This window comes from Phaseolus vulgaris, chromosome 9 (genome assembly GCF_000499845.2).
Source record: "Phaseolus vulgaris cultivar G19833 chromosome 9, P. vulgaris v2.0, whole genome shotgun sequence".
Classification (NCBI taxonomy): Eukaryota; Viridiplantae; Streptophyta; class Magnoliopsida; order Fabales; family Fabaceae; genus Phaseolus; species Phaseolus vulgaris.
Genome location: NC_023751.2, coordinates 29,404,907 through 29,431,715, shown reverse-complemented (window position 1 = coordinate 29,431,715; position 26,809 = coordinate 29,404,907). Strand labels below are relative to the sequence as shown.

The 26,809-nt window shown below is 33.8% G+C and overlaps 1 protein-coding gene across 17 annotated transcripts; it reads right to left on the bottom strand.

The window, feature by feature from the left end:
* Positions 1–1,138: 1,138 nt before the first annotated feature.
* LOC137821252 (uncharacterized) lies at positions 1,139–25,213 on the bottom strand. Of its 17 annotated transcripts, none has more exons than XR_011082769.1 (19): positions 24,758–25,213; positions 24,251–24,286; positions 24,081–24,148; positions 23,769–23,837; positions 20,233–20,308; positions 18,823–18,872; positions 18,692–18,732; positions 18,441–18,614; positions 18,104–18,139; positions 17,933–18,000; positions 17,665–17,725; positions 17,080–17,150; positions 16,937–17,005; positions 2,502–2,576; positions 2,344–2,432; positions 2,197–2,246; positions 2,066–2,106; positions 1,709–1,828; positions 1,139–1,310 (listed from the first exon to the last, which is right to left on the bottom strand). XR_011082769.1 is itself a non-coding variant. In XM_068625755.1 (13 exons), the coding sequence occupies exons 7-12, from the start codon at positions 18,547–18,549 to the stop codon at positions 16,969–16,971; spliced, it is 345 nt and encodes a 114-aa protein (XP_068481856.1). In that variant the 5' UTR covers positions 18,550–18,614; positions 18,692–18,732; positions 18,823–18,872; positions 23,769–23,837; positions 24,081–24,148; positions 24,251–24,286; positions 24,758–25,213; the 3' UTR covers positions 4,838–4,947; positions 16,937–16,968. The 17 variants fall into 17 exon arrangements, 2 of the variants coding, with proteins under 2 accessions (XP_068481856.1, XP_068481857.1); XR_011082758.1 differs by having other exon boundaries at positions 18,478–18,614; XR_011082761.1 differs by having other exon boundaries at positions 18,478–18,614; positions 23,769–23,831; positions 24,758–25,197.
* Positions 25,214–26,809: the final 1,596 nt, after the last annotated feature.

Sequence of the window (26,809 nt, the reverse complement as noted above, 5' to 3'; positions counted from 1 at the left end):
TAATTATTATATTAAATTATAATGTCAAAAAGTAATATTTAAAAGTTTGAAAACTATAATAACTTTTGCTAGAAAACTACGTTTTAAAAATATTGAAATAATAAAAATAACAAAAATGATGAACATTAGTCTAAAATTCAACTAGAGAAACATTCTACTCTAAAATTCAACATTAGTGTATACAAGTACACACAAAATATAAATAATCATCACATATCTTTTAAATATACTCCAAACTTTTAAAATTAAGATAGGAAATCATCTTGATTTAGTTATGAGTGTGCACCTCATCACTTTATCAAGATTCTTTTCATTCTTAATATTTTCATCCTTATTCATAAGGACTAGTTTGACTCAAATACAAACAAAATTTCAAGAAAAGAACTTTGTTAAACATCCCATTAGAAATTTTTAACTAAGTCTTGAACCTAAACTTAAACAAAAATCAACACGCAAGATAAACACAATAAACTCACTATCCCTTCCTAAGGATAATCCGTTATGATACCATAAATGTAACACCCAAAAATATGCAAATTGTTTTACAAAAGAAACTAAAGAAAATAATGCTCTCCACTTTGTTTCCAAAGTCCCTTTACTTTTAATTCAATATGTTTGAAGTTATGTGTGTTATTTGCTGTCTTGTCAGTTTTCCTATGAACTAGCTATTAAATTTAGTGAGTGACTAACATAATATATTTAATTTTAAAATAAATAAAAACACACTATTTTTTTCAGTTTCAAATGTCCAAATATAGGAACCCCAATTTTATGAACCAATTTAAGCCATCCTCATCAGCAAGCATAGTTACCAATAGGAAAGCCAAATAGAGAAAAAAAAACACCATTATCATTGGGTAATGATGGTTTTGAGACCATCATTTTTCTCTTACATCCGAATTACAAACTCTATAATATTATTTTATTATAATATTTTGTTTTATTATTTTAATATAACATTGTATTATAAAAAGTGGTTCTTAAGTGAATGTAGGTGAAATTCCAAAATGTAATAACACCATTGCACCATTATCGTGCAGTGCAAAGCAACTCTATCCACTACTTTGGTTTTTAACCAATTGGTTGCTGTTGACCACAGGATTATGGTGAGACACGTGAGTGTTTGTTCCCTCAATCATTTTATCAATAAAAATTTTATCAATAAATGAAGAAAAAATAATTAAATTCCACAGTTTACTATGATAACAAGTGGGATTAGAAAAAGAGCAAAATTGAATAAAAAGCACGTACAATTTTTGGTTTCATTGAAGAAACATCTCCAACACTGCTACTTCCCCCTACCAAAGTCCCTGTCCAAGAAAGAAAATAATAAAGTCACTAAAAAACAATGAGGAACAAATTTTGGGGATAAGTCGAGAGAACTACTTCAAAAAATTTGGCTACTAAATTTATAAAACAATAACACGTATATATCCAGCAGAGGTTTTTCGTTAGTTATTTTACCAAAACATAGAAACGCATTCCTTTATTTTTGGAGGAGGGGCTGACAGTAATTATAAATTCACTCTAGAATTGTAAAAAAAAAAAGTCTACTAATGTGAAACACTGATGGTGTGTTAAATATATGGTGGGAGGTAAATGTCTTAAATGTTGCTATTTTAAGTAGTTGACAGATAAAGTGAATCAAACTTCTTAACAATATATATCAGAACATGGAAGTCAGCCATCAAATAGTGATTGCCCGTACCTTTCAGCCCGTCTCTCATTTTTCCGCTTCCGCCTCATATCAACTTTACGGGCCTCAAACTCCTCTCTACTCATAATTGGGTGTGGAACATTCATTCACATACCGAAGTCAGCAAGATCCCTGAACATAAATTATTGTACTACAATTAGACATTCTAAATACCAACAAATCGACATTGTATTGGATAAACATGCAACCAAATTCAACAGGAGTTTTAAACTACAACTCTCAAATCCCTCCTTCACAATAAAAAGACATGACCTATTTGGTAAAAAGACAACCAAATTTCTCCAAATGGTTTGTAATTGTAAATCTTAATCAGTCTGCAAATTATATTATTGGAAGTAGAATACTTACCACAACAGGAATTAAGGATGACCAGAACATTGCATGCCATCCTGAAAATTTTTACAGGGTTGAACAACTGGTACTCTTTAACTGAATAATTGGGAATTCCATAGAACTCTGCTAAGAAAATAGTTGCTCACCATTAACATTTAGGAGCAGGAAAACAACAAATGAAGCCCAGAGGACAGGACTGTCAACATAGTGAGCAAGTATGTCAAACAAGTTACCACAGGAAAAATCATATAGACAATATAATGCTACCAATGCACTGTTTAGAAGATAGTTACCTGACTCCAACAACAACCTTGAAGTCATCCTCCAAGGATCTTTTGATATACTTTTGGAAGTTAAATTTAGTTCTAGGAACCAGGTGTACCTACACATAATGCACTGTAAGGCAAATTCAGTTTTAGAAGAACATGTTGTATTGTGGAGTAGGTCTCACAGTGATAAATCCATTGCGCAAAGCCAAGTAGTCAGCCTTGCCCACAGACCTATAAAATTGCCTAAAAAAGCATCCCTGAAATTGGCAACATGGAAGACATGTTACAAAAATTTAAAAAGAAAGTCATAAATTTAATTCAGGTAATAAATAAGCAGTATTTTTATAACTAGTGATTTAAAAAATTGCAGTAGTTAATCCATAAGTTGTTTTCTACTTCACTTTGTGATTTTTCTGAGCTATATCTAAACCAATGCCATTAAAGTCCACCGTTCCCACTTTGTGGAGGCTTTCTCCAAAGTTAAGGATATCAAGATGAAAACAGTGCAGACACAAGCAACGGCCCCTGTTTGTGTCGGATCAAGGTCTTTGAAACCGATACTACTCTCATGCTTTTGTGCACCATAAACCCTTTCAATGGGGCAAGTTTTTGTATTGGGTTGAATGACACTATAATTCATCGTATCATACTTCAGCAGGGATGAGTCCTTATAAAACAGAATATAAGAAACTACCATCTTCCTTACTTCATCATGTTGCTAGATCTAGCACTTGTGGAACATGAGTTGACTACTCTGGATTATATTTTGGCCAAACTGAAAGTTAATTTGCTTGAAGCTCAAACTAACATTAAGACTTATTCAGATCAACAGTACATCCACATTCATTTCATTTGGGTAACTTGGTGTCGGTAAGTTGAAATATAACCTTAAGGGCAACTTTCAATGAGAGGAAGAAGGGTTGAAAAGTTGTCCAAATATTTTTATGGACTATAAACGTATAATCAAGATCATCAAGTGCATTGATGACACTGCCTGAGTTAGATTTTTCCTTGAGGTTCCAAAATCCACCACATCTTCCATGCTTCCAAACTGAAGCCATAATGTAAAAATGATAAGGAGTTGTAGTTACCCACTCTCTGTTGATAACCAACCTAAAGTCCTATGATTGTAGTGGCTTCCAAAATTGAAGGCAACACACCACAAGAGGATATTTTATGCAATTGTTTCCTGCACCCAATGATTTTTTAACCTGCACTCAATCAACTTATAAAATTCCAAAATTGTTTTTCATTCCAGAATTGAAAATTCAGAATTAAAAATTCAGAATTAAAAAATACATTCAGAAAAAGAAATCTCAAGAGAACTTTTGTGCTCTAGAAATAAAATTCAAAAGTAGAATTGGAAAATCAAAATCTGTTTCCAAAAAAGCAATTTAAGAATACCAAAAGTTTATTCCAAAATAGAAATTCTAAACAACAAAATCCAAAAACATATCATGGAAAATTTCGGAATCCAAAAAAATATTCCAGAAAACTAAATCTATAAATATATTATAGAATACCAAATCCGAAATATATTTTGACGTGCACCCCTCACTCCTATTTAAAAACTACATAACACATTTTGATCCTTTTGCTTCAGTTATAAGGTGCAGGAAGCAATTGCCATATTTTGATTTAGTGGCAAAGTCTCTTTCCCGAAGACTCTACCTGAGAGCTTGAGGATGGCTTGTTAAAGGATTATCATGATCTACACCTTATGGACAAAGTGTTTGTCCATTAGGAAGGGGATGATATGAACTATAATGAAGAGGCCCAAAAAAATATAGATTCAATCCATGAGATACAGTAACAATACCATAAAATGCATGTATGAGAAGAAGGAATGCATGAAAGATTTCTCCCTCTGCTATAATTCCCATCTCTGTCTGTTCTAGTTTGTCTTCCTTCTACCCCTTCTATTTGCTTCAACATGTGATTAATCATAACCAAACACATCAATTACTCTTTTGGTGCTTTGAGTTTTACAACAACTGAAACCATAAGTGTTCAAAGTCTAGCTCGAATGAAAAATTCCGAAAAAAAAAACATCGGGTGCTTCTGAAAAAAAAAATCTAGGAGGTAACTTCTAAGAAAATTGAGATGCTCAGGGTAGTTTTAACTTACATGAAAAAATTTAATTCGCTTTATAGTCTTATTTTATTTAATTTTCCTATTTATGAGTCTATTTCTAGAAATCATACTTCCCAAAAATTACCTTGATTAAAAATTTAAAATACGCAGTATAAAAAGAAAACTCGGTATAACCGCATTGCAAGATATTCAAAATAAAAGTAGTTATTTCGACGACTAATTCAGGAACAAGAGGCATTTACCTATATAGAAATACAGAATAAAGAAAAATAAATTGAGTAAAGAAAGAGCCCTTCGAAACTCCAATTCTATCTTCCTAGATTGAATCTTTTACTAGGTTTAGGGTTTATTTCCAAACAATTCATTATTTGTGGGAATGAACATCCAGAGCTTTATCTGAACCGACAGATCAACTATTTGCTCCTTTCATGTCTGTTCTTTTAGTTTCACAGAAAACAAAAAATTCGAAAACGGTTCCCAACAGTGAATTTGTCCACAACCTCAAGGTTTTGGAGTGCTCGCGACACAATACCACTGTAATTGCACCCACATTAGTAGCATTTCTCTATAATTTTCTGTAATATCAAAGAACAAGACGGAAGTGTGACTGCAACAGCAATTCAACACCTTGACATATAATAACAATCTTCTCCGAATAAACCAATTTATCTGCTCTAGCTTTTATTGGCACTGACAAAGTCTGGAGTAGGGTTGAGAGCTTGGTGCTGCTTTCGTTAACTATTTTATTAATTCATCAACTTAGAGGGCCAAAATTTCTGCACGTGGTCACCACCCACCACCCCTTCACCCAACCTCAGCAAAGCAACAGCACCAGTCTCAACCCCAAGTAGCACAGTCAGTGCCGCATGGAAACTAAAGCAGAACACATACATTTTTATTTTCATTTTCCGAAAATACAAATGTCATCCCAGAAAATGTAGGCGAACAAAACATTTAATAAAAAGAATGTCTTAAATCCTCAAAAAGGAAGAGAACAAGACGGAAGTGTGACTGCAACAGCAATTCAACACCTTGACTCATAATAACAATCTCCTCCGGATAAACCAACTTATCTGCTCTAGCTTTTATTGGCACTGACAAAGTCTGGAAAGAGTTTCCTAAAAAGACTACGGAAGACATTCTAGAAGAATCACATTGCATTCTAATAGTTTTCTTAACTTTTACACCCAAATCAACTCAAAAATTCATCAAACCTAGTTTAAAGCCTTCCTTAGACAATCCGAAACCAAAACCTAGAAAGAGTTTCCTAAAAAGAGGAAGGAAAACAACCTAGAACAATCACCTTGCATTTTAATAGTTTTGTCAACTTTTACACCCAAATCACCACCAAAATTCATCAAACCTAGTTCTAAATCTTCCTTAGACGATCCGTAACCACAACCTAGAAAGACTTTCCTAAAAAAGCTACGGAAGACAACCTAGAAGAATCACCTTGCATTCTAATAGTTTTCTCAACTTTTACACCCAAATCACCTCCAAAATTCATCAACCTAGTTCTAAATCATCCTTAGGCAATCCGTAACCAAAACCTAGAAAGAGTTTCCGAAAAACACTAAGGAAGACAACCTAGAACAATCACCTTGCATTCTAATAGTTTTGTAAAGTTTTACTCCCAAATCACATCAAAAATTCATCAAACTTCGTTCTAAATCTTGCTTAGGCGATCCATAACCAAAACCAATAAAGAGTTTCCTAAAAAGACTAGGGAAGACATCCTAGAGCAATCACCCTGCAGTCTAATAACTTTCACAACTTTTACACCCAAATCACTTCCAAAATTCAACCTACTTCAATATTTTACTCCAAAATTCATCAAACTTAGAAAGAGTTTCCTAAAAACACTAGGGAAGACATCCTAGAACAATCACCTGCAATCTATCAGTTTTCTCAAGTTTTACACCCAAATCACCTCCAAAATTCATCAAACCTAGTTCTAAGTCTTCGTTAGGCGATCGGTAACCAAAACCTAGAAAGATTCCTAAAAGGACTAGAGAAGACAACCTAGAACAATCACCTTGCATTCTAATAGTTTTCTCAACTTTTACACCCAAATCACATATAAAATTCATCAAACCTACTTCTAAATCTTCCTTAGGCGATCCGTAACCAAAACCTATAAAGAGTTTCCTAAATAGACTAATGAAGACAAACTAGAACAACCACCTTGATTACTAATAGTTCTCTCAACTATTACAACCAAATCACCTTCAAAATTCATCAAACCAACTTCTAAACTATCCTTAGGAAATCCGTAACAAAAAACCTAGAAAGAGTTTCTTAAAAAGACTAAGGAAGAAAACCTAAAACAATCACCTTGCATTCTAATAGTTTTCCCAACTTTTACACCCAAATCAACTCAAAAATTAATCAAACCTATTTCTAAATCTTCCTTACGCGATCCGTAATCAAAACCTACAAAGAGTTGGCTAAAAACAATAAGGAAGACAACCTAGAACAATCACCTTGCATTCTAATAGTTTTGTCAACTTTTACACCCAATCACCTCCAAAATTCATCAAACCTACTTCTAAATCTTCCTTAGACGATCCGTAACCACAACCTAGAAAGACATTCCTAAAAAAGCTACGGAAGACAACCTAGAAGAATCACCTTGCATTCTAATAGTTTTCTCAACTTTTACACCCAAATCACCTCCAAAATTCATCAACCTAGTTCTAAATCATCCTTAGGCAATCCGTAACCAAAACCTAGAAAGAGTTTCCGAAAAACACTAAGGAAGACAACCTAGAACAATCACCTTGCATTCTAATAGTTTTGTAAAGTTTTACTCCCAAATCACATCAAAAATTCATCAAACTTCGTTCTAAATCTTGCTTAGGCGATCCATAACCAAAACCAATAAAGAGTTTCCTAAAAAGACTAGGGAAGACATCCTAGAGCAATCACCCTGCAGTCTAATAACTTTCACAACTTTTACACCCAAATCACTTCCAAAATTCAACCTACTTCAATATTTTACTCCAAAATTCATCAAACTTAGAAAGAGTTTCCTAAAAACACTAGGGAAGACATCCTAGAACAATCACCTGCAATCTATCAGTTTTCTCAAGTTTTAGACCCAAATCACCTCCAAAATTCATCAAACCTAGTTCTAAGTCTTCGTTAGGCGATCGGTAACCAAAACCTAGAAAGATTCCTAAAAGGACTAGAGAAGACAACCTAGAACAATCACCTTGCATTCTAATAGTTTTCTCAACTTTTACACCCAAATCACATATAAAATTCATCAAACCTACTTCTAAATCTTCCTTAGGCGATCCGTAACCAAAACCTATAAAGAGTTTCCTAAATAGACTAATGAAGACAAACTAGAACAACCACCTTGATTACTAATAGTTCTCTCAACTATTACAACCAAATCACCTTCAAAATTCATCAAACCAACTTCTAAACTATCCTTAGGAAATCCGTAACAAAAAACCTAGAAAGAGTTTCTTAAAAAGACTAAGGAAGAAAACCTAAAACAATCACCTTGCATTCTAATAGTTTTCCCAACTTTTACACCCAAATCAACTCAAAAATTAATCAAACCTATTTCTAAATCTTCCTTACGCGATCCGTAATCAAAACCTACAAAGAGTTGGCTAAAAACAATAAGGAAGACAACCTAGAACAATCACCTTGCATTCTAATAGTTTTGTCAACTTTTACACCCAATCACCTCCAAAATTCATCAAACCTACTTCTAAATCTTCCTTAGACGATCCGTAACCACAACCTAGAAAGACATTCCTAAAAAAGCTACGGAAGACAACCTAGAAGAATCACCTTGCATTCTAATAGTTTTCTCAACTTTTACACCCAAATCACCACCAAAATTCATCAACCTAGTTCTAAATCATCCTTAGGCAATCCGTAACCAAAACCTAGAAAGAGTTTCCGAAAAACACTAAGGAAGACAACCTAGAACAATCACCTTGCATTCTAATAGTTTTGTAAAGTTTTACTCCCAAATCACATCAAAAATTCATCAAACTTCGTTCTAAATCTTGCTTAGGCGATCCATAACCAAAACCAATAAAGAGTTTCCTAAAAAGACTAGGGAAGACATCCTAGAGCAATCACCCTGCAGTCTAATAACTTTCACAACTTTTACACCCAAATCACTTCCAAAATTCAACCTACTTCAATATTTTACTCCAAAATTCATCAAACTTAGAAAGAGTTTCCTAAAAACACTAGGGAAGACATCCTAGAACAATCACCTGCAATCTATCAGTTTTCTCAAGTTTTACACCCAAATCACCTCCAAAATTCATCAAACCTAGTTCTAAGTCTTCGTTAGGCGATCGGTAACCAAAACCTAGAAAGATTCCTAAAAGGACTAGAGAAGACAACCTAGAACAATAACCTTGCATTCTAATAGTTTTCTCCACTTTTACACCCAAATCACATATAAAATTCATCAAACCTACTTCTAAATCTTCCTTAGGCGATCCGTAACCAAAACCTATAAAGAGTTTCCTAAATAGACTAATGAAGACAAACTAGAACAACCACCTTGATTACTAATAGTTCTCTCAACTATTACAACCAAATCACCTTCAAAATTCATCAAACCAACTTCTAAACTATCCTTAGGAAATCCGTAACAAAAAACCTAGAAAGAGTTTCTTAAAAAGACTAAGGAAGAAAACCTAAAACAATCACCTTGCATTCTAATAGTTTTCCCAACTTTTACACCCAAATCACCTCAAAAATTAATAAAACCTATTTCTAAATCTTCCTTACGCGATCCGTAATCAAAACCTACAAAGAGTTGGCTAAAAACAATAAGGAAGACAACCTAGAACAATCACCTTGCATTCTAATAGTTTTGTCAACTTTTACACCCAATCACCTCCAAAATTCATCAAACCTACTTCTAAATCTTCCTTAGACGATCCGTAACCACAACCTAGAAAGACATTCCTAAAAAAGCTACGGAAGACAACCTAGAAGAATCACCTTGCATTCTAATAGTTTTCTCAACTTTTACACCCAAATCACCTCCAAAATTCATCAACCTAGTTCTAAATCATCCTTAGGCAATCCGTAACCAAAACCTAGAAAGAGTTTCCGAAAAACACTAAGGAAGACAACCTAGAACAATCACCTTGCATTCTAATAGTTTTGTAAAGTTTTACTCCCAAAGCACATCAAAAATTCATCAAACTTCGTTCTAAATCTTGCTTAGGCGATCCATAACCAAAACCAATAAAGAGTTTCCTAAAAAGACTAGGGAAGACATCCTAGAGCAATCACCCTGCAGTCTAATAACTTTCACAACTTTTACACCCAAATCACTTCCAAAATTCAACCTACTTCAATATTTTACTCCAAAATTCATCAAACTTAGAAAGAGTTTCCTAAAAACACTAGGGAAGACATCCTAGAACAATCACCTGCAATCTATCAGTTTTCTCAAGTTTTACACCCAAATCACCTCCAAAATTCATCAAACCTAGTTCTAAGTCTTCGTTAGGCGATCGGTAACCAAAACCTAGAAAGATTCCTAAAAGGACTAGAGAAGACAACCTAGGACAATCACCTTGCATTCTAATAGTTTTCTCAACTTTTACACCCAAATCACATATAAAATTCATCAAACCTACTTCTAAATCTTCCTTAGGCGATCCGTAACCAAAACCTATAAAGAGTTTCCTAAATAGACTAATGAAGACAAACTAGAACAACCACCTTGATTACTAATAGTTCTCTCAACTATTACAACCAAATCACCTTCAAAATTCATCAAACCAACTTCTAAACTATCCTTAGGAAATCCGTAACAGAAAACCTAGAAAGAGTTTCTTAAAAAGACTAAGGAAGAAAACCTAAAACAATCACCTTGCATTCTAATAGTTTTCCCAACTTTTACACCCAAATCACCTCAAAAATTAATCAAACCTATTTCTAAATCTTCCTTACGCGATCCGTAATCAAAACCTACAAAGAGTTGGCTAAAAACAATAAGGAAGACAACCTAGAACAATCACCTTGCATTCTAATAGTTTTGTCAACTTTTACACCCAATCACCTCCAAAATTCATCAAACCTACTTCTAAATCTTCCTTAGACGATCCGTAACCACAACCTAGAAAGACATTCCTAAAAAAGCTACGGAAGACAACCTAGAAGAATCACCTTGCATTCTAATAGTTTTCTCAACTTTTACACCCAAATCACCTCCAAAATTCATCAACCTAGTTCTAAATCATCCTTAGGCAATCCGTAACCAAAACCTAGAAAGAGTTTCCGAAAAACACTAAGGAAGACAACCTAGAACAATCACCTTGCATTCTAATAGTTTTGTAAAGTTTTACTCCCAAATCACATCAAAAATTCATCAAACTTCGTTCTAAATCTTGCTTAGGCGATCCATAACCAAAACCAATAAAGAGTTTCCTAAAAAGACTAGGGAAGACATCCTAGAGCAATCACCCTGCAGTCTAATAACTTTCACAACTTTTACACCCAAATCACTTCCAAAATTCAACCTACTTCAATATTTTACTCCAAAATTCATCAAACTTAGAAAGAGTTTCCTAAAAACACTAGGGAAGACATCCTAGAACAATCACCTGCAATCTATCAGTTTTCTCAAGTTTTACACCCAAATCACCTCCAAAATTCATCAAACCTAGTTCTAAGTCTTCGTTAGGCGATCGGTAACCAAAACCTAGAAAGATTCCTAAAAGGACTAGAGAAGACAACCTAGAACAATCACCTTGCATTCTAATAGTTTTCTCAACTTTTACACCCAAATCACATATAAAATTCATCAAACCTACTTCTAAATCTTCCTTAGGCGATCCGTAACCAAAACCTATAAAGAGTTTCCTAAATAGACTAATGAAGACAAACTAGAACAACCACCTTGATTACTAATAGTTCTCTCAACTATTACAACCAAATCACCTTCAAAATTCATCAAACCAACTTCTAAACTATCCTTAGGAAATCCGTAACAAAAAACCTAGAAAGAGTTTCTTAAAAAGACTAAGGAAGAAAACCTAAAACAATCACCTTGCATTCTAATAGTTTTCCCAACTTTTACACCCAAATCACCTCAAAAATTAATCAAACCTATTTCTAAATCTTCCTTACGCGATCCGTAATCAAAACCTACAAAGAGTTGGCTAAAAACAATAAGGAAGACAACCTAGAACAATCACCTTGCATTCTAATAGTTTTGTCAACTTTTACACCCAATCACCTCCAAAATTCATCAAACCTACTTCTAAATCTTCCTTAGACGATCCGTAACCACAACCTAGAAAGACATTCCTAAAAAAGCTACGGAAGACAACCTAGAAGAATCACCTTGCATTCTAATAGTTTTCTCAACTTTTACACCCAAATCACCTCCAAAATTCATCAACCTAGTTCTAAATCATCCTTAGGCAATCCGTAACCAAAACCTAGAAAGAGTTTCCGAAAAACACTAAGGAAGACAACCTAGAACAATCACCTTGCATTCTAATAGTTTTGTAAAGTTTTACTCCCAAATCACATCAAAAATTCATCAAACTTCGTTCTAAATCTTGCTTAGGCGATCCATAACCAAAACCAATAAAGAGTTTCCTAAAAAGACTAGGGAAGACATCCTAGAGCAATCACCCTGCAGTCTAATAACTTTCACAACTTTTACACCCAAATCACTTCCAAAATTCAACCTACTTCAATATTTTACTCCAAAATTCATCAAACTTAGAAAGAGTTTCCTAAAAACACTAGGGAAGACATCCTAGAACAATCACCTGCAATCTATCAGTTTTCTCAAGTTTTACACCCAAATCACCTCCAAAATTCATCAAACCTAGTTCTAAGTCTTCGTTAGGCGATCGGTAACCAAAACCTAGAAAGATTCCTAAAAGGACTAGAGAAGACAACCTAGAACAATCACCTTGCATTCTAATAGTTTTCTCAACTTTTACACCCAAATCACCTCCAAAATTCATCAAACCTACTTCTAAATATTCCTTAGGCGATCCGTAACCAAAACCTAGAAAGAGTTTCCTAAATAGACTAATGAAGACAAACTAGAACAACCACCTTGATTACTAATAGTTCTCTCAACTATTACAACCAAATCACCTTCAAAATTCATCAAACCAACTTCTAAACTATCCTTAGGAAATCCGTAACAAAAAACCTAGAAAGAGTTTCTTAAAAAGACTAAGGAAGAAAACCTAAAACAATCACCTTGCATTCTAATAGTTTTCCCAACTTTTACACCCAAATCACCTCAAAAATTAATCAAACCTATTTCTAAATCTTCCTTACGCGATCCGTAATCAAAACCTACAAAGAGTTGGCTAAAAACAATAAGGAAGACAACCTAGAACAATCACCTTGCATTCTAATAGTTTTGTCAACTTTTACACCCAATCACCTCCAAAATTCATCAAACCTACTTCTAAATCTTCCTTAGACGATCCGTAACCACAACCTAGAAAGACATTCCTAAAAAAGCTACGGAAGACAACCTAGAAGAATCACCTTGCATTCTAATAGTTTTCTCAACTTTTACACCCAAATCACCTCCAAAATTCATCAACCTAGTTCTAAATCATCCTTAGGCAATCCGTAACCAAAACCTAGAAAGAGTTTCCGAAAAACACTAAGGAAGACAACCTAGAACAATCACCTTGCATTCTAATAGTTTTGTAAAGTTTTACTCCCAAATCACATCAAAAATTCATCAAACTTCGTTCTAAATCTTGCTTAGGCGATCCATAACCAAAACCAATAAAGAGTTTCCTAAAAAGACTAGGGAAGACATCCTAGAGCAAGCACCCTGCATTCTAATAACTTTCACAACTTTTACACCCAAATCACTTCCAAAATTCAACCTACTTCAATATTTTACTCCAAAATTCATCAAACTTAGAAAGAGTTTCCTAAAAACACTAGGGAAGACATCCTAGAACAATCACCTGCAATCTATCAGTTTTCTCAAGTTTTACACCCAAATCACCTCCAAAATTCATCAAACCTAGTTCTAAGTCTTCGTTAGGCGATCGGTAACCAAAACCTAGAAAGATTCCTAAAAGGACTAGAGAAGACAACCTAGAACAATCACCTTGCATTCTAATAGTTTTCTCAGTTTTTAAACCAAAATCACCTCCAAAATTCATCAAACCTACTTCTAAATATTCCTTAGGCGATCCGTAACCACAACCTAGAAAGAGTTTCCTAAATAGACTAATGAAGACAAACTAGAACAACCACCTTGCATTCTAATAGTCTTCTCACCTTTTAGACACAAATAGCCTCCAAAATTCATCAAACCTAGTTCTAAACCTACCTTAGGCGATCCCTAACCAAAACCTCGAAAGAGTTTCCGAAAAACACTAAGGAAGACAACCTAGAACAATCACCTTTGCATTCTAATAGTTTGGTAATGTTTTACTCCCAAATCACCTCCAAAATTCATCAAACTTAGTTCTAAATCTTGCTTAGGCGATCCGTAACCAAAACCAATAAAGAGTTTCCTAAAAAGAGTAGGGAAGACATCCTAGAGCAATCACCTTTCATTCTAATAACTTTCACAACTTTTACACCCAAATCACTTCCAAAATTCATCAAACCCACTTCAATATTTACCTCCAAAATTTATCAAACCTAGAAAGAGTTTCCTAAAAAGACTACGGAAGACATTCTAGAAGAATCACATTGCATTCTAATAGTTTTCTTAACTTTTACACCCAAATCAACTCAAATATTCATCCAACCTAGTTTAAAGTTTTCCTTAGGCAATCCGAAACCAAAACCTAGAAAGAGATTCCTAAAAAGACTAAGGAAAACAACCTAGAACAATCACCTTGCATTTTAATAGTTTTCTCAAGTTTTATACCCAAATGACCACCAAAATTCATCAAAGGCATTCCGTAACCAAAACCTAGAGTTTCTTTTCTAAAAAGACTAAGGAAAACAACCTAGAACAATCACCTTGCATTTTAATAGTTTTCTCAAGTTTTACACCCAAATCACCACCAAAACTCATCAAACCTAGTTCTAAGTCTTCATTAGGCGATCCGTAACCAAAATCTAGAAAGTTTCCTAAAAAGACTAGGGAAGACAACCTAGAACAATCACCTTGCATTCTAATAGTCTTCTCAACTTTTACACACAAATAGCCTCCAAGATTCATGAAATCTAGTTCTAAATCTTCCTTAGGCGATCCGTAACCTCAACCTAGAATGAGTTTCCTAAAAAGACCATGGAAGGTAACGTAGAACAATCAGCTTGCATTCTAATAGTTTTCTCAGTTTTTTAAACCACAATCACCTCCAAAATTCATCAAACCTATTTCTAAATCTTCCTTAGGCGATCCATAATCAAAACCTAGAAAGAGTTTCCTAAAAATAATAAGGAACACAACCTAAAACAATCACCTTGCATTCGAATAGTTTTGTCAACTTTTACACCCAAATCACCTCTAAAATTGATCAAACCTACTTCTAAATTTTCCTTAGGCGACTCGCAACCAAAACCTTGAATGTTTCCTAAAAACAATAAGGAAGACAACCTAGAACAATCACCTTGCATTCTAATAGTTTTGTCAACTTTTACACCCAATCACCTTCAAAGTTCATGAAACGTACTTCTAAATCTTCCTTAGGCGGTCCGTAACCAAAAACCTAAAAAGAGTTTCGTAAAAAGACTAAGGAAGACAACCTAGAACAATCACCTTGCACTCTAATAGTTTTCTCAACTTTTACAACCAAATCACCTCCAAAATTCATCAAACCTAGATCAAAATCTTCCTTAGGCGATCCGTAACCAAAACCTAGAAAGAGTTTCATAAAACGACTACGGAAGACAAGCTAGAAGAATCAACATGCATTCTAATAGTTTTCTCAACTTTTACACAAATCACCTCCAAAATTCATCAAACCTAGTTCTAAATCTTTCTTAGGCGATCCATAACCAAAACCAATAAAGAATTTCCTAAAAAGACTAGGGAAGACATCCTAGAACAATCACCTTGCATTCTAATAGTTTTCTAGACTTTTACACTCAAATCGCCTACAAAAATTATCAAACCTACTTCTATATCTTCTCTAGGCGATCCGTAACCCAAACCTGGAAAAAGTTACCTAAAATGTCTAAGGAAGACAACCCAAATCATCTCCAAATTCATCAAACCTAGTTCTAAATCTTTCTTAGGCGATCCATAACCAAAACAAACAAAGAGTTTCCTAAAAAGACTAGGAAAGACATCCTAGAACAATCACCTTGCATTCTAATAGTTTTCTAGAATTTTACACTCAAAACACCTACAAAAATTATCAAACCTAGTTCTATATCTTTTGAAGGCGATCCGTAACCCAAACCTGGAACAAGTTACCTAAAAAGTCGAAGGAAGACAACCCAAATCATCTCCAAATTCATCAAACCTAGTTCTAAATCTTTCTTAGTCGATCCATAACCAAAACAAACAAAGCGTTTCCTAAAAAGACTAGGGAAGACATCCTAGAACAATCACCTTGCATTCTAATAGTTTTCTAGACTTTTACACTCAAATCACCTACAAAAATTATCAAACATAGTTCTATACCTTTTGTAGGCAATCCGTAACCCAAACCTGGAACAAGTTACCTAAAAAGTCTAAGGAAGACAACCCAAATCATCTCCAAATTCATCAAACCTAGTTCTAAATCTTTCTTAGGCGATCCGTAACCATAACCTAGAATGAGTTTCCTAAAAAGACTATGGAAGGTAACGTAGAACAATCAGCTTGCATTCTAATAGTTTTCTAGACTTTTACACTCAAATCACCTAGAAAAATTATCAAACCTAATTCTATATCTTCTGTAGGCGATCCGTAACCCAAACCTGGAACAAGTTACCTAAAAAGTCTAAGGAAGACAACCTTGAACAATCACCTTGCATCCTAATAGTTTTCTCAACTTTTACACTCAAATCACCTCCAAAATTCATCAAACCTACTTCTAAACCTTCCTTAGGCTATCCCGTAACCAACACTTAAAAAGACTAAGGAAGAAAACCTAGAACAATCACCTTGAATTCTAATAGTTTTGTCAACTTTTACACCTAAATTACCTCCAAAATTCATCAAACCTAGTTCTAAATCTTCCTTAGGCGATTCGTAACCAAAACCTGGAAAGAGTTTCCTCAAAAGACTAAGGAAGACAACCTAGAACAATCACCTTTCATTCGAATAGTTTTCTCAACTTTTATACCCAAATCACCTCCAAAAATCATCAAACCTACTTTTAAATTTTCCTTACGCGATCCGTAACAAAAACCAAAAAGAGTTTCCTAAAACGACTAAGGAAGACAACCTACAACAATATTTGATTGTCTCCTCTAAGCTGGCAACTGCCTAATAAATTTGACTGAAATTAGAGATTGTTTCCATGAAATTGGTGAAAGTCATATCGCAAAACAATTGATTGGGAGCCAGGGAGCAAACTTAAACACATTCCAACCAATATTTGCACAACAAAAGTGTTATAAAAGGTTTTACCTCAAACTCGCACAAAGTGTTCTCAAGCTTCCTCAGACCACCAAAATCAGGAACTCCTTAGAGCAGGACCTTCAAAAACCAAATATTATAGTGAAGACCTAAACCAAGACAACACACAAACAAAGAAATCGAGATGGAGAAACCTGTAGTCGTGACCCTGGGAACACAGCTTCCAATTCCACGAATTACTTAATAACAATGTTACAACGCATTCCTTACAACAAAGAACATAAATCAGTTAATAAAAGAATAGAAAAAGCTTTTATTGTGTCACTTAAATTATATAGAAATTCTTACCAAAGAGTTAATAAGAATAAGTTTTTGATTACCAAGAATAGAATAACCACTTAGAATAAAGAAACAAATTATATGTGGAAAAGTGCAAAATCGTATTCATACAATCTTGGTTGTGCGTTTTGATTAATTGGATTGTTTCTTTATAGGTTCCAGTACGAAGGTTTTGTAGGTATGTTTTACACAAATTTAGCGAATGGATTGAAATATTTAGCAGATAAAATCGATTCAGCTAAGCAAATGAACGAATAGAAAAAGACAAACACGAAAAAGAAAGAGGAGTGAATTAGATTGTGTGTTATTGACATTTATCAAACACTATTTATATTATTGATTGGAGTAAAGTTGGTTACGACAGAAAAAACTTCAATTAGGCCAAAGAATAGTTCTTCGGATCAAATAGAAGAAAACCAGGAAACAAAAAAACGTAGTACCTGAGTAACAAGAGCATATAATGGAAGGGTGATATAGCTGCAGAGGCATAGTGCCGCAAGCCTTCAAACAACACGACAATTCATCAGCTTAGTAAGGCAATATCATGCTTCAATTATACTAATGCTGGAGGGTCCCATTGTTTGTTAAGCAGGGATTTACGTGTTCATTTAAAAAAAGAAAAACAGCTAATTTCTCCAGTATGAAATGCATATTTATTTAGGCATGAAATTTTAATATATAGAACGGAATTCTAAATTCAACACTTACCCTAATGCTACTTTCACTATTGCAAGTTTGTAGTCAGCATGGAAACAATTTCTCAGCCCAAAAGAATACTGCAAAACAAGAAATCATTCATATACTATTCATCCATTTACCAAGACCTACAGGCTACAAAAAGATATTATTTAAGATCAGCAAGGTGTGAGGGATCAGTACCCATATCCACAAGAAATATGTTATTTGGAACGCATTCTGCAAGATTAAAAAAAAAAGAGTTAGATACAAACATTAACGAGTTTAAAATTCAAATCTCCAAAAATATTTCTCACTAGTACTACAAGGTTAAACTAGGATAGTTTAATCTATCTGTTCAATAGCAAACCCTCAACACATCTTAAACAATGTTAAAGGAACTAATTAAACGTAAAAGTTTTTTTGCATTTAAGCTGTATTGTTTAAAATAGCAATTTTTAGTATTTATGCCATTATCTATGTTCATTTGCCTCGTGGTAAACATTTGGTCAGGATTCTACTAAGGAAACTAATTGAATACCTGAAACAAAGCAAAATGGATAAGATAAAGAACTAACTGAGGCCGACCAAACCAAAAATATCTGTCTGAGCCTTGAACAAGAGGAATCCCTTGGACAACTGCGTGTCATTCTGTTATTTCAATAGCCATCTTTGTCCGTGCAACTTGAAGTTTTGTTCCAACAGCCAAAATTATCTGAAACCAATCAAATGGTTTGTAATTGTAAATCTTAATCAGTCTGCAAATTATATTATTGGAAGTAGACTACTTACCACAACAGGAATTAAGGATGCCCAGAACATTGCATGCCATTCTGAAAATTTTTACAGGGTTGAACAACTGTTACTCTTTAACTGAATAATTGGGAATTCCATAGAACTCAGCTAAGAAAATAGTTGCTCACCATTTACATTTAGGAGCAGGAAAACAACAAATGAAGCCCAGAGGACAGAACTGTCAACATAGTGAGCAAGTATGCCAAACAAGTTAATCCAGGTCATAAATTTAATTCAGGTTATAAATAAGCAGTATTTTTATAACTAGTGATTTAAAAAATTGGAGTAGTTAATCCATAAGTTGTTTTCTACTTCACTTTCTGATTTTTCTGAGCTATATCTAAACCAATGCCATTAAAGTCCACCGTTCCCACTTTGTGAAGGCTTTTCTCCAGATTTAAGGATATCAAGATGAAAACAGTGCAGACACAAGCAACGGCCCATGTTGGTGTCTGATCAAGGTCTTTGAAACCGATACTACTCTCATGCTATTGTGCTTTTGTGCACCATAAACCCTTTCAATGGGGCAAGTTTTTGTATTGGGTTGAATGACACTATAATTCATCGGATCCTACTTCAGCAGGGATGAGTCCTTATCAAACAGAATATAAGAAACTACCATCTTCCTTACTTCATCATGTTACTAGATCTAGCACTTGTGGAACATGAGTTGACTACTCAGGATTATATTTTAGCCAAACTGAAAGTTAATTTGCTTGAAGGTCAAACTAACATTAAGACTTATGTAGATCAACAGTACATCCACATTTATTTCATTTGGGTAACTTGGTGTCGGTAAGTTGAAATATAACCTTAAGGGCAACTTTCAACGAGAGGAAGAAGGGTTGAAAAGTTGTCCAAATATTTTTATGGACTATAAACGTACAATCAAGATCATCAAGTGCATTGATGACACTGCCTTTGAGTTAGATTTTTCCTTGAGGTTCCAAAATCCACCACATCTTCCATGCTTCCAAACTCAAGCCATTATGTGAAAATGATAAGGTGTTGTAGTTACCCACTCTCTGTTGACAACCAACCTAAAGTCCTATGAGTGTAGTGGCTTCCAAAATTGAAGGCAACACACCACAAGAGGATATTTTAGGCAATTGTTTCCTGCACCCAATGATTTTTGAACCTGCACTCAATCAACTTTTAAAATTCCAAAATTGTTTTTTCATTCGAGAATTGAAAATTCAGAATTAAAAAATACATTCAGAAAAAAGAAATCTCGAAGATAACTTTTGTGCTCTAGAAATAAAATTCAAAAGTAGAATTGGAAAATCAAAATTTGATTCCAAAAAAGCAATTTAAGAATACCAAAAGTTTATTCCAAAATAGAAATTCTAAAAAACAAAATCCAAAAACATATCATGGAAAATTTCGGGATCCAAACAATTCATTATTTGTGGGAATGAACCTCCGGAGCTTTATCTGAACCAACAGATCAACTATTTGCTCCTTTCATGTCTGTTCTTTTAGTTTCATAGAAAACAAGAATTTTGAAAACGGTTCCCAACAGTGAATTTGTCCACAACCTCAAGGTTTTGGAGCTGCTCCCGACACAATACCACTGTAATTGCACCCACACTAGTAGCATTTCTCGATAATTTTCTGTAATATCAAATAACAACAAGACGGAAGTGTGACTGCAACAACAATTAAACACCTTGACATATAATAACAATCTTCTCCAAATAAACCAACTTATCTTCTCTAGCTTTTATTGGCACTGACAAAGTCTGGAGTAGGGTTGAGAGCTTGGTGCTGCTTTCTTTAACTATTTTATTGATTCATCAACTTAGAGGGCCAAAATTTCTGCATGTGGTCACCACTCACCACCCCGTCACCCAACCTCGGCAAAGCAACAGCACCAGTCTCAACCCCAAGTAGCACAGTCAGTGCCGCATGGAAACTAGAGCAGAACACAAACCTTTTTTTTTTATTTTCCAAAAATACAATGTTATTCCCAGAAAATGAAGGCGAACAAAACATTTAATAAAAAGAATGTCTTAAATCCTCAAAAACGAAGAGAAGAACATAGAAGTGTGACAGCAACAGCAATTCAACACCTTGGCACATAATAACAATCTCCTCCGGATAAACCAACTTATCTGCTCTAGCTTTTATTGGCACTGACAAAGTCTGGAGTAGGGTTGAGAGCTTGGTGCTGCTTTCGTTAACTATTTCATTGATTCATCGACTTAGAGGGTCAAAATTTCTGCATGTGGTCACAACTCACCACCCCTCTACCCAACCTCGACAAAGCAGCAGCACCAGTCTCAACCCAAGCCGCACAGTCAGTGCCGCATGGAAACTAGAGCAGAACACCAACCTCTTTTTTTCATTTTCCAAAAATACGAATGTCATTCCCAGATGGTGAAGGCAAACAAAATATTTAATAAAAAGAATGTCTCATACCCTCAAAAAGGAATAGAACAAGACGGAAGTGTGACTGCAACAACAATAAAACACCTTGACACATAATAACAATCTCCTCCGGATAAACCAACTTATCTGCTCTAGCTTTTGTTGGCACTGACAAAGTCTGGAGTAGGGTTGAGAGCTTGGTGCTGCTATTGTTAACTATTTTATTGATTCATCGACTTAGAGGGTCAAAATATATGCATGTGGTCACCACTCACCACCCCTTCACCCAACCTCGGCAAAGCAGCAACACCAGTCTCAACCTCAAGCCGCACAGTCAGTTAAGCATGGAAACTAGAGCTGAACACCAACTCTTTTTTTTTCATTTTCCCCAAATACGAATGTCATTCCCCGAAGATGAAGGCAAACAAAACATTTAATAAAAAGAATATCTTATATCCTCAAAAGGGAATAGAAAAAGACGGAAGTGTGACTGCTACAACAATTCTACACCTTGACATATAATAACAGTCTCCTTCGGATAAACCAACTTAGCTTTTATTGGCACTGTCAAAGTCTGGAGTAGGGTTGAGAGCTTGGTGCTGCTTTTGTTAACTATTTTATTGATTCATCGACTTAGAGGGTCAAAATTTATGCATATGCTGTCATTAGAAAATGAAGGCGAACAAAACATTTAATAAAAAGAATGTCTTATATCCTCAAAATCCACTACCTCATTTTAGATTTTGAGTTCACCAAGACATATATATAAGTACAAGGCACAAATACACTCAAATATTTTATTTATTTAATTGTGAATTCCACTTTTTATTGATTAAGTTAATTGTTTTTTAGTTATTCAACAATCTATCTCCATTGAAGGATAAAGATATACAAGCCATTAGCTTCATTTTTTTAAGTGTTCATGATCAAATGTAAAATTTGTTAGTTTATATAAATATACATAGAATGTTATATTTTTTTTTTTTTACAATGTTTTTTGGAAAACCTAGAAAAATGACCTTGAATTCTCATAGTTTTCTCAACTTTTACACCAAATCACCTCCAAAATTCATCAAACCAACTTCTAAATCTACCTTAGGCAATCCGCAACCAAAACATAGAAAGAGTTTCCTAAAAAGACTAAATAAAACAACCTAGAACAATCACCTTGCATTCTAATGGTTTTCTCAAGTTTTACGCCCAAATCACCTCCAAAATTCATCAAACCTAGTTCTAAGTCTTCCTTAGGCAATCTGTAACCAAAACCTAGAAAGTTTCCTAAAAAGACTAGGGAAGACAACCTAGAACAATCACCTCACATTCTAATAGTTCACCTAAACCAACGCCAATATTCATCAAAGCTAGTTCTAAATCCTCCTTAGGCGATCCGTAACCCAAACCTAGAAAGAGTTTCCTAAAAAGACTAAGGAAGGTAAGAACAATCACCTTGCATTCCAATAGTTTACTCATTTTTAAACCAAAATCACCTCCAAAATTCATCAAACCTACTTCTAAATCTTCCTTAGGTGATCCGTAACCAAAATCTAGAAAGAGTTTCTTTCCTAAAAAGACTAAGGAAAACAACATAGAAAATCAACTTGCATTCTAAAAACTTTCACAACTTTTTCACCCAAATCACTTTCAAAATTCATCAAACCTACTTCTAAATTTTCCCCCAAAATTCATCAAAAACTAGAAAGAGTTTCCTAAAAGGACTACGGAAGACATTCTAGAAGAATCATCTTATATTCTAATAGTTTTCTCAACTTTTACACCCAAATCAAATCCAAAATTCATCAAACCTAGTTCTAAGTTTTCCTTAGGCAAACCATAACCAACAACTAGAAATAGTTTCCTAAAAAGACTAAGGAAAACAACCTAGAGCAATCACCTTGGATCCTAATAGTTTTCTCATCTTTTACACTCAAATCACCTCCAAAATTCATCAAACCTAGTTCTAAATCTTCCTTAGGCGATCCGTAACCAAAACCTAGAGAGAGTTTCCTAAAAAGACTAAGGAAGACAAGAAAGAACAATCATCTTGCATTGTAACAGTGTTCTCAACTATTACACCCAAATGACCTCCAAAATTCATCAAACCTACTTCTAAACCTTCCTTAGGTGATTCTAAACCTTCCTTAGGTGATTCTAAACCTTCCTTAGGTGATCCCGTAACCAAAACCTAGAAAGAGTTTCTTGAAAAGACTAATGAAGAAAACCTAGAACAATCACTTTGCATTCTAATTGTTTTCTCAACTTTTACATCTAAACTACCTCCAAAATTCATCAAACCTAGTTCTAAATCTTCCTTAGGCGGTTCGTAACCAAAACCTGGAAATAGTTTCCTCAAAAGACTAAGGAAGACAACCTAGAACAATCACCTTTCATTCGAATAGTTTTCTCAACTTTTACACCCAAATCACCTCTAAAATTCATCAAACCTACTTTTAAATCTTCCTTAAGCGATCCGTAATAAAAACCTAGAAAGAGTTTCCTAAAACGACTAAGGAAGACAACCTACAACAATATTTGATTGTGTCTACTCTAAGCTGGCAACTCCCTAATAAATTTGACTGAAATTAGAGATTGTTTCTATGAAATTGGTGAAAGTCATATCGCAAAACAATTGATTGGGAGCCAGGGAGCAAACTTAAACACATTCCAACCAATATTTGCACAACAAAAGTGTTATAAAAGGTTTTACCTCAAATTCGCACAAAGTGTTCTCAAGCTTCCTCAGACCACCAAAATCAGGAACTCCTTAGAGCTGGACCTTCAAAAACCAAATATTATAGTGAAGACCTAAACCAAACAACACACAAACAAAGAAATCGAGATGCAATATCATGTTTCAATTATACTAATGCTGGAGGGTCCCATTTTCTATTGTTTTGTTAAGCAGGGATTTACGTGTTCATTTAAAAAAAAAAACAGCTAATTTCTCCAGTATGAAATGCATATTTATTTAGGCATGAAATTTTAATATATAGAACGGAATTCTAAATTCAACACTTACCCTAATGCTACTTTCACTATTGCAAGCTTGTAGTCAGCATGGAAACAATTTCTCGGCCCAAAAAAATACTGCAATACAAGAAATCATTCATATATTATTCATCTATTTACCAAGATCTACAGGCTACAAAAGGATATTATTTAAGATCAGGAGGTGTGAAGGATCAGTACCCATATCCACAAGAAATATGTTATTTGGAACGCATTCTGCAAGATTAAAAAAAAGAAAAGAGTTAGATACAAACATTAAGGAGTTTAAAATTCAAAACTCCAAAAATATTTCTCCCAGAAGATGAAGGCGAACAAAATATTTAATAAAAAGAATGTCTTATATCCTCAAAAAGGAATAGAATTTCATTTTCAAGGATAATTACCTATTCCATACCATTTCATTTTCCTCTTTTAATTTTTTATCCATCAAATTATTTTTAGGTATATTATTATTTAGAATGTAATTCCAGAAAATACTAAAATTACATCATGAAACAAATGCAGCCAAGATTTTAAATTGCTATTGTAACAAGAGTTGCAATTTCATAACAATACTTAATTCTACAAAACAAAAAATGTAGACAAATGCAAAGAACCCACAAATTGTGACATTTGGGCTATTACAATGATGATCGTGAATTGAATTAATAATAATTAGAAGACAAGAAAGGGAAGAAGATAGGGTACCAGAACTTGAACTTGGGGAGGCGGCAAACGAAGGGGGCGAAACTCGTCGTTAACGGAGGAGGGGAGTGTGGGGCACTCACTGTCGAGAATCTCGGGGTCCACCTGAGAGGAGAGGAACCCGATCAGAAGGTTGAGAATGTATATTCCCAAACCGTGCGACACTAAGTAGAACCCTTCCACCAAGAACACGCGTTTATATCAGCGCCACCACCAACAACCCCACCCACCGCCGTCCCACGAGCGGCGTCCACTTGTCCAGCACGTGCTGGTACTGCCGCCACACCGTCAACTCCCACTGTGATATGACGGCTCTAATTGATCCTCCGGCGACGTCCATTGCTGGATGGACCCGCTTCGGTTTCATCTTGAGGGAGGAATCGAGATTCAATTCAAGGATTCAATCCTTGGCTTTCTTGGACCCGTTCTAATCTTCAACCCACAATTTTTTTTTCACTTAAAATTCATCTTATAAATCCATGTAAGTTTATTCACATATTTCATAATGTTTTATTGTAGCTTTAGTCAATGTACAAACTAGTTAAAATAAAAATAAGAAATATAATATTTTAAATATAGTTATATTTTTCTTTTCTTAATATTTATTTTAATGTTTTATCTTCAGTATTATTTATTTACGAATTTATATCATGTCATAGTTTTATTAGATTTTCATTAATTATTTTAAACAAAATTTACTAACAAAGGCTTGCATAATTAGAAATGGATAACTAAATTATTTAACTACAATATAAAAATATTCAATTTTTCATTATGTAGTGAAAACTAAAAGAATTATTAAACCTATTATGATGTTAAGATGATTATATTCTGGACCATACAACATAAAATTTTACAACGACTTTGAAGGTGTAAATAAACTGAGTAGAGATTGATAATATAAATAAAAACAGTAGCCTGTTAATTTAGTCTTTAAAATATTAATATATTTCCTATTTAACCGTTTTAAGTATTAAAAACTAATAAATAATTCCTAATGTTAAAATACATCCATCTCATTAATCCTTCTGATTATTTAAATGGTTTCAAAGTGGATTAATGTCACAATGGCATGTCCATGCGACATAATCCACGTAATTTTCATAATATATAATTCAACAACAAATCTTTTCCTTAATTTGTTACTCCAAATTTCATGGTGTGTTTACCAACTAAAATATTTTTGTTAGAACATTAGAAGCTCAGATAATTTTGATAATTTATTTTATAAATTTCATTATAAGCTTATAAAGTCATAGTTCTTATTTTTAAGATTTAAGCAATAATTATACTAGACTAAAACACAAATAAAAATTAACTTAAAAAAGAGTATGAAGAATGTTGTGTAGTTTTATATTTAATATATTTTTAACCCTAATGAACATCCTCTTCAATATAGTAGTTATATGTTCTAAGAATAACAATACACTTCCTCTTAAGTCATTCACTATAAGAAAAAATGATTTTAATAGGAGTTTAATTTTACATTAACAAGGATTAAAACCTCTGTTAAGTCATTTATCTAGAGTTCCAATTTTCTCTACTAAACCATTTTTCAAGAACATGTTTGTCGAGTTTTTTTTGAATCCTAGGAAACGTCTTTCAAAACCTCCGTTAAATACCATGAGTCGTAAAATATCAATATCATGGGATTCAAAAACTTCAGTAAAATACCATGGATTTTAGGACCTCCGTAAAATATCATGGGTTTCAAAAACTCCATAAAATATCATGGGTTTCAAAAACTCCATAAAATATCATGGATTTCGAAACCTTCATGAAATATCATAGGTTTCAAAACCTCAGTAAAATACCATGGGTTTAAAAATCCTCATAAAATACTATGGGTTTCAAAATCTCCGTAAAATATCATAGGTTTCAAAACTTTCGTAAAATATCATGAGTTTCAAAACCCCCCATAAAATATCATAGGTTCTGAATTAAAAACATTTGATTTTACTCAATAATTAAATAATTAATTGAAACATTTGATTTCCAAACAAAGTAATTTTTTCATAATTAAAAATACTATTCAATAAACATTGTTCAAAAAGA

What these genes read in the sequence shown, in the direction of transcription:
- LOC137821252 (XM_068625755.1), bottom strand. Translation starts at nt 18,549, where the DNA reads ATGACACGCAGTTGTCCAAGGGATTCCTCTTGTTCAAGGCTCAGACAG. An exon ending in TTTTGGTTTGGTCGGCCTCA is followed by an intron (nt 18,140 to 18,477) that starts GTTAGTTCTTTA and finishes TTAATCTTGCAG; the next exon opens with AATGCGTTCCAAATAACATA. An exon ending in CATATTTCTTGTGGATATGG is followed by an intron (nt 18,001 to 18,103) that starts GTACTGATCCCT and finishes CTTGTTTTGCAG; the next exon opens with TATTCTTTTGGGCTGAGAAA.